Source organism: Loxodonta africana, chromosome 26 (genome assembly GCF_030014295.1).
Source record: "Loxodonta africana isolate mLoxAfr1 chromosome 26, mLoxAfr1.hap2, whole genome shotgun sequence".
Classification (NCBI taxonomy): domain Eukaryota; kingdom Metazoa; phylum Chordata; class Mammalia; order Proboscidea; family Elephantidae; genus Loxodonta; species Loxodonta africana.
The window spans coordinates 23,983,128-23,991,583 of record NC_087367.1 but is presented as its reverse complement, the minus strand read 5'-3'; the positions used below and the strand labels follow the sequence as shown (position 1 = coordinate 23,991,583).

The 8,456-nt window shown below is 39.6% G+C and overlaps 1 protein-coding gene across 7 annotated transcripts in view; it reads right to left on the bottom strand.

Moving 5' to 3' along the window:
* The window catches only part of MAP4K3 (mitogen-activated protein kinase kinase kinase kinase 3), a 238,945-nt gene that overhangs the window by 213,565 nt on the left and 16,924 nt on the right, over positions 1 to 8,456 (bottom strand). Inside the window, exon 2 of one of the 7 annotated variants that reach the window (XM_023555302.2) lies at positions 2,535 to 2,668. The exons of the other annotated variants lie outside the window; for them this stretch is intronic. Coding sequence (XP_023411070.2) covers positions 2,535 to 2,621 — 87 coding nt within the window. The 5' untranslated portion in view covers positions 2,622 to 2,668. The remainder of the gene's footprint in view (positions 1 to 2,534; positions 2,669 to 8,456) is intronic. 7 annotated transcript variants of the gene reach the window in all.

Below are 8,456 nucleotides of genomic sequence, written 5' to 3'. Positions count from 1 at the left end.
ACTATCTATATGAGAACAAAAGGTTAGCAACTACTCTAAAGCAAAAATAAGAAGCTAAGGGGGCAGGGAAACTAGAGTACTGGAAACAGAACAACCAGAACACAATGAAGACAATGTTGACACATTGTGAAAAATATAACTAATGTCACTGAACAACCTGGGCAGAAATTGTCAAATGGAAACCTAATTTGCTGTGTAAATTTTCACCGAAAACACAATAAAAATTATTAAAAAAAAAAAAAAGGCCAGGTTTACTGGACCAGTTGAGGCTAGAGAACTCCCTGAGACTACTACTGCCCTGAGATATTCTTTAAATTATCATCCAAAACTATCTCAGGGTCACCTTTTAGTGAAACAACAGATTGGCACACAAAATAAAGGATATTATCTATGAGTATGGTGCTCCATTAAAAAACTATCTATATGAGAACAAAAGGTTAGCAACTACTCTAAAGCAAAAATAAGAAGCTAAGGGGGCAGGGAAACTAGAGTACTGGAAACAGAACAACCAGAACACAATGAAGACAATGTTGACACATTGTGAAAAATATAACTAATGTCACTGAACAACCTGGGCAGAAATTGTCAAATGGAAACCTAATTTGCTGTGTAAATTTTCACCGAAAACACAATAAAATATTATTAAAAAAAAAACTCATTCAACAACCATTTATGGAGCACCAACTATATACGAGATGCTTTAGAAATTTAGACAGACCAACAGATGAATAAGATGTGGTCTCCACCTCCAGAGTGAATACATACAAATTCAAGGAGTAAGATGTACACAAATAACTAAATCATAAGATAGTTATCAGAGTTCCTAACTTATGTCACTTCACATAATTTCTAATTTTTCAAACAACTTTGCAAGGTTAGTATTACTCGCATTTACTGTCATATTACTACCAGATAAAGAAACAAAGAAGTTGTGTGACTTGCCAAAGGCCACCCAGCTATAAGTGAACGACCAAAGATTCACACCCAGGTCCATACTGAAAATACATTCCTTCCACTTTGTACTATGCTTACTCATTAACACAGGAAAAGAGCCATAATAAAGGTACAAGAAGTATGGACATTGAGCTGAGGTCAAAAGATAACAGGAAGAACTTAGGAAGAAGAAAAAAGACGAAAGCATCCAACAAAAAATAATCAACCAAAAAAAAAAAAAATTCAGACAATATAGAAAAGGGGGAGTTGGGTTAAGGGAACTGAATTTGGAAAGACTAGAGAAGACAGTTACTGTGGGAGCTTTATCAGTAGTTAACAGCAGCAAATCAGTGAACTAGTAAGTACCAATAACAGCTGGTTAAAGATAAATCCGGTCAACAGTTACATATTTTTCTCCATAAGGTTCTTGTACTTGGGATCAGAGAAAATAGGTATGCCTTCCAACTAATGGGGAAACCCTGGTGGGATAATGGTTAAGTGCTACAGCTGCTAACCAAAAGGCTGGCAGCTGGAATCCACCAGGTGCTCCATGGAAACTCTATGGCGCATGTCCACTCTGTCCTACAGGGTCATTATGAGTCAGAATTGACTCAATAGCAACAAGTTTGGTTGGCTTTTTTTTCCCAACTAATGGAGCCCTGGTGGTGCTGTGGTTAAGAGCTCAGGCCATTAATGAAAAGGTCAGCAGTTCGAATCTCCCAGATGACCCCTGGAAACCCTATGGGGCAGTTCTACTCTGCCCTATAGGGTTGCTATGAGTTGAAATCGATACGATAACTATGGGTTTTTTGTTTTTTCCCACTAATGGTGGGGCACTAGCACAGCAAGCATGATGGAAATGTCACTGTAGTGTTTTTAAACACAGTGGTGACTTCAGGTTCTGGCAATATGGAGAATAATAACCTGCAAATCTTCCCTCAACAAACACAAAAAAAATACTATGTTAAATTTAAAAAAAAAAAAATTTTTTTTGTTGTTTTTTTGAATGCATACCTGAGTCCACAAGAAAGAAAAGCAAACCCTTGAGGACCAGAAATAAAAGGAAATGGAAAACCAAAGTTGAGGCTTCCACCAGCAGGAGAGCTAAGTATGAGGATGGGGAAGAGGGGAAGCTGGGAAAGTTGGTCTCTGCAACCCAGGTGGTTGAGGCTTTTAAGCCTTGTGGAGGACATGTGAACTGGCCTAGGGCCCACTCAAAGCAGTACACTGGGACTGAGATCCCTAAATAAAGCTGGGACCTTGGAAGGGACTACAGTCTCAGGAAAAGGGCAGGCGAGGGGGAGGGCGGAAGGGAGGAGAGTCTACCCACAAGCCCAGGAGTCTGCCTTTGACATAGCCTTGGATAGGGAGGAAGAAAAAAAGTCCTTTAAAATTCAAAACCAGGAGGCGGGGCCAAGATGGCAGAGCAGTCAGATGCTTCCTGTGACCCCTCTTACAACAAAGACCCAAAACAACAAGTGAATCGATTATATATGACAATCTAGGAACCCTGAACATCAAAGGCAAAGCTGAGCAACTGAGCTGAGTGGCAGGCAGAGGGAAAAACAGTTCAAAAGCAGTGAGGAGTTGCCAGACCTGACCTGGAGGGAACCGGCACCTCGCAGGACGATTTCACTTGCACGAGCGTGGTTACAAAAGCACTGGCATCCGGGACGCGTTTTCCACATCAGGAGAGACAGCGTAGCGGAGAGTCTACTCACGTCTCCAGAATCAGCTAAGCAATAAAATGGCAAAAGATAAGTACCTGCGTTTACCCTACCACGCAGATCAAAAAATACCCCTTTGGGAAAAACCTGCCTTCCATTTACCTGCTCCCTTTGTGCTGTGCACTGCATCCCAGTCAACTGCATCCCCTGGGCCAGAAGTAGGACCTGACACTCGCCCTGAGCCATTCTCCTGGACTTGGAAACGGAACAAATTAACAAACAAGGAAAAAATACTCTGCTAGCTCCCCTAAGCTGGAAACTCAGGGCAGAAACAGCTCCTTTGCCTAGGCACAAGCATAAGGGGTCCACAGACTTCAATGCCTTTCGACCCTGCCTAGACCTGTGTGGGCCCGTTTCAACAGTGTAGGCCTTCGTTAGCACAGTACAACTGGGTATATACCTGAAGTCTAACTTCAACTGTTTCAGCTACATAGTGGAGAGGCAGGTTCATGACATTTGACACCACTCTCTGCTTATTAAGCAGGGTCATCACCTACCCACATCAGGGGCCTGAGGACTGGTGGCTCCACCCATGTCACCTAGCCATAGGGTCCAAAAAAAGTGGTGTCTCCCAGTCCTTACAGCCAACAGCACTGGATGCCCGTGGTCCAGCTTCAAAACTCACCCACCTACGGACTCTAGGGAACAGGGACACACTTTCCTCACAGACACTCAGGGGCGGCTGTCAGCCCCCTGCCTTGCTAAGAGCATGACCCCCTATGGTAGCCAGATACCTGTGCCTACACCAATCACCCCTCCTAGTCTAGGACTGAAGGTAAGAGCCTGCACCACACACTTGGTGACTGACTACCTGAACACACGAGCTAAATCCATACAAGAAAAGTTAGCAGACTTCTGGGCTCACATGCCTAGTAACAGCTCTAACCACCTGGTGACAAGATGTTAGAGCTTCAAAGGCACCAATAATCAAAACAGCTCACTCAAGCAGCCTATTTGGGCATATCAAAACAAAACAAAACAAGAAGCTAGGACACAGTAAGCAAACATAAAATAAATAAATATAATAACTTATTGATGTCTCAGAGACAATGGTCAACATCAAATCATATAAAGAGGCAGCCCAAGACGGCTTCAGCAAGCTCCCGAAACAAAGAAACAAGAAATCTTCTGGATGAAGGATGAGGAATAATCTACAAGTGACTGGAGTACCAGAACAGGGGGGATAACAGAAAATATAGAGAGAATTCTTGAAGATTTGTTGGCAGAAAACTTCCCTGATATCATAAAAGATGAGAAAATATCTATCCACGATGCTTATCAAACCCCACAAAAGGAAGATCCCAAAAGAAAGTCACCAAACACATTATAATCAAACTTGCCAAAACCAAAGATAAACAGAAAATTTTAAGAGCGGCTAGGGATAAACGAAGTCATCCTATAAAGGAGAGTCAATAAGACTAAGCTCTGACTACTCAGCAAAAACCATGCTGGCAAGAAGGCAATGGGACGACATACATAAAGTCTTGAGAGAAAAAAATTGCCAGCCAAGAATTATACATCCAGCAAAACTGTCTCTCACATATGATGGCAAAATTAGGATATTTCCAGATAAACAAAATTTTAGGGAATTTGCAAAACAACAAATGAAAATTACAAGAAATACTAAAGGGAGTCCTCTGGTTAGAAAATCAGTAATATCAGATAACAACCCAAGACTAGAACACAAGGCACAGCAACCAGATATCAACCCAGACAGGGAAATCACAAAAATATATCAAAGCTAAAATGCTCTAAATAGGGAAACAGAGACATCATTATGTAAAAGATGACAACTTTAAAACTAAAAAGAGGGACTAAAAAATGTCATCATAGATCTTTCATATGGAGAGGAAATCAGGGCAATATAAAGAAATAAAAGATTGATTTAAACTTAGAAAAATAGGGGCAAATATTAAGGAAACCACAAAGGAAACTAACAATTCTACTCATCAAAATAAAAAACAAGAAAAATGTAAAGACTCAGCAAATACAAAATCAACAACAATGAAAAAGAGGAAAAGAAAATATATAAAGAAAAGCCACTCGCTACAGAAAATCAACTGGAACAAAGAAATCGTCAACAACACACACAAAAAATACATCAAGATCACAACGCTAAACTCATACCTATCAATAATTATGCTGAATGTAAATGGACTAAATAAACCAACAGAGACAGAGAATGGCAGAAGGGATAAGAAAACAGTCTGTCTATATGCTGCTTACAAGAGACATGCCTTAGACTTAAAGACCCAAACAAACTAAAACTCAAAAGAATGGAAAAAAATATATCAAGCAAACAACAATCAAAAAAGAGCAGAAGTGGCAATATCAATTTCTGACAAATAGACTTTAAAGTAAAATCCACCACAAAGGATAAGGAAGGACACCATGTAATGATTAAAGGGTCAGTACACCAGGAGGACATAACCATAATAAATATTTACACACCCAACGACAGGGTTCCAAAATACAGAAAACAAACTCTAATAGCATTGAAAAGAGAGATAGCTCTACAATAATAGTAGGAGACCTCAAAACACCACTTTCGGTGAAAAACAGAACATCCAGAGAGAAGCTAATAAAGACACAGAAGATCCAAATGCCACAATCAAGCAACTTGACTTCACAGACATATACAGAACACTCCACCAACAACAGCCAAGTATACTTCCTTTTCCAAGGTACATGGAACACTTTCCAAAACAGACCCCATATCAGGCCACAAAGCAAGCCTTAACAGAATCCAAAGCATCAAAATATTACAAATCATCTTTTCTGACCATAAAGCCATAAAACTACCACTGAATGAAAAAAGCAAGGAAAAAAATCAAACACATGGAAACTGAACAAAACACTGCTCAAAAACTACTGAGCTTTAGAAGGAATTAAGGACAGGAGAAAAAAATTCATAGAATCAAAGGAGAATGAAAACACATCCTACCAGAACCTTTGGGGCACAGCAAAAGCAGTTCTCAGAGGTCAATTTATAGCATAAATGCACACATCCAAAAAGAAGTGCCAAAATCAAAACATTAACCCTACAACTTAAACAAATAGAGAGCAGCAAAAGAAGTCCTCGGGCACCAGTAGAAAGCAAATAATAGAAATTAGAGCAGAATTAAATGAAATAGAGAACAAAAAACAACTGAAAGAGTTAAGAAGACCAAAAGATAGTTCTTTGAAAAGATCAACAAAATCGATAAGCCACTGACCAAACTGACAAAAGAAAAATAGGAGAGGAAGCAAATAACTTGAAACAGAAATGAGGCGGGCTGGAGCAAAGAAGAATGAGGAACACCAAAGACACAAGGTAATTATGAGCCCAAGAGACAAAAGGGCCACATAAACCAAAGACTACATCAGACTGAGACCAGAAGAACTAGATGGTGCCTGGCTACAAGCGATTACTACCCTGACAGGGAACACAACAAAGAATCCCTGATGGAGCAGAACAGCTGGATGCAGAACTCAAATTCTCGTAAGAAGACCAGGCTTAATGCTCTGACTGAGACAAGAAAGACCCCAGAGGTCACGGTTCCCAGACCTTATGTGAGTCTAAGACAGGAACCATTCCCAAAGCCAACTCTTCAGATAAGGATTGGACTAGACTATAAGACAGAAAATGATACTATTGAGAAGTGAGCTTCTTGGCTCAAGAAGACACGAGACCATGTGGGCAGCTCCTGTCTGGAGGTGAAATGAGAAGGCAGAGGGGGACAGAAGCTGGCTGAATGGACACAGACAATACAGGGTGGAGAGGAGGAGTGTGCTGTCTCATTAGGCGGAGAGCAACTAGGAGTACATAGCAAGGTATGCGTAAGTTTCTCTATGAGAAACTGACTTAATTTGTAAACTTTTACTTAAAGCACAATAAAAAAAAAAGAGGACAAAAAAACGAGATGGGTGATATCACAACAGACCCAACTGAAATTAAAAAAATGATAACAGAATACTATGAAAAACTGTACTCTAACAAATATGAAAACCTAGAGGAAATGGACAAATTTCTAGAAACACACTACCTACCTAAACTAACACAGAGGCAGAACAACTAAATAAACCTGTAACAAAAAAAAAAAGATCGAAAAGGTCATTAAAAAACTCCCAAAAAAAAAAAAGCCATGGCCCTGATGGCTTCACTGGAGAATTCTAACAAACTTTCAGAAAAGAGTTAACACCACTACTACTGAAAGTATTTCAGAGCATAGAAAAGGATGGAATACTCCCAAACTCATTCTATGAAGCCAGCATAACACTGATACTAAAATCAGGTAAAAACACCACAAAAAAAGAAAATTACAGACCAGTATCCCTCATGAACATAGTCGCAAAAATCGTCAACAAAACTCTACCCTGCTGCCGTTGAGTCGATTCCAACTCATAGCGACCCTATAGGACAGAGCAGAACTGCCCCATAGTATTTCCAAGAAGCGCCTGGCAGATTTGAACTGCTGACCTCTTCATTAGCAGCCATAGCACTTAACCACTACACCACCAGGGTTTCCAACACAACTCTGGCCAACAGAATTCAACAATATATCAAAAAAATAATTCACCATGACCAAGTGGAATTCACACCAGGTATGCAGGAATGGTTCAAAATTAGAAAAACAATCAATGTAATCTAACACATAAATAAAACAAAAGACAAGAATCACATGATCTTACCAATTGATGTAGAAAAGGCATTTAACAAAGTCTAACACCCATTCCTGATAAAAAATCTCAGCAAAATAGGAACAGAAGGGAAATTCCTCAACAAAATAAAGGGCATTTAGACAAAACCAACAGCCAAAATCATCCTAAATGGAGGACTTGAGAACAGGAACCAGACAAGGATGCCCTTTATTACCACTCTTATTCAACATGGTGCGGGAGGTCCTAGCCAGATCAATTAGGCTAGAAAAAGAAACAGATGGCATCCAAACTGGTAAGAAAGAAGTAAAACTATCTCTACTGGCAGATGATATGATCTTATACACAGAAAACCCTGAAGGGTCCACAGGAAAACTATTGTGAAAGTAATAGAAGATTTCAGCAAAGTCTCAGGATACATGACAAACATACAAAAATCAGCTGGATTCCTCTACACCAACAAATAGAACAATGAAGAAAAAAATCACCAAATCAATACCATTTAAAACAGCCCCTAAGAAGATAAAATACTTAGGAATAAATCTACCCAGAGACATAAAAGACCTACACAAAGAAAACTGCAAGACACTACTGCAAGGAACTATAAAAGACCATAAGTGGAAAAATATACCTTGCTCATGGACAGTAAAACTCAACATTGCACTCTGCAGATACAATGTAATCCTCATCTAAATTCCAACGGCATTTTTTAATGAGATGGAGAAACAAATCACCAACTTCATGCGGAAAGGCAAGAGGCCACAGATAAGTAAAGCATTACTGAAAAAGAACAACAAAGTGGGAGCCTTCACATGACCTGATTTTAGAAGCTATTGTTCCGCCATGGTAGCCAAAACAGCCTGGTGCTGGTACAACAGATACACAGACCAATGAAACAGAATTGAGAATCCAGACATAAATTCATCCACTTATGAGCAGCTGATATTTGACAAAGGCCCAAAGTCTGTTAATTGGGGAAAAGACAGTTTCTTTAACAAACAGTACTGACATAACTGGATATCCATCTGCAAGGCAATGAAACAAGACCTAAACCTCACACCATGCACAAGAACGAACACAAAATGGATCAAAGACCTAAATATAAAATCTCAAACAATAAAGATCATGGAAGAAAAAATAGGGACAATGCTAGGAGCC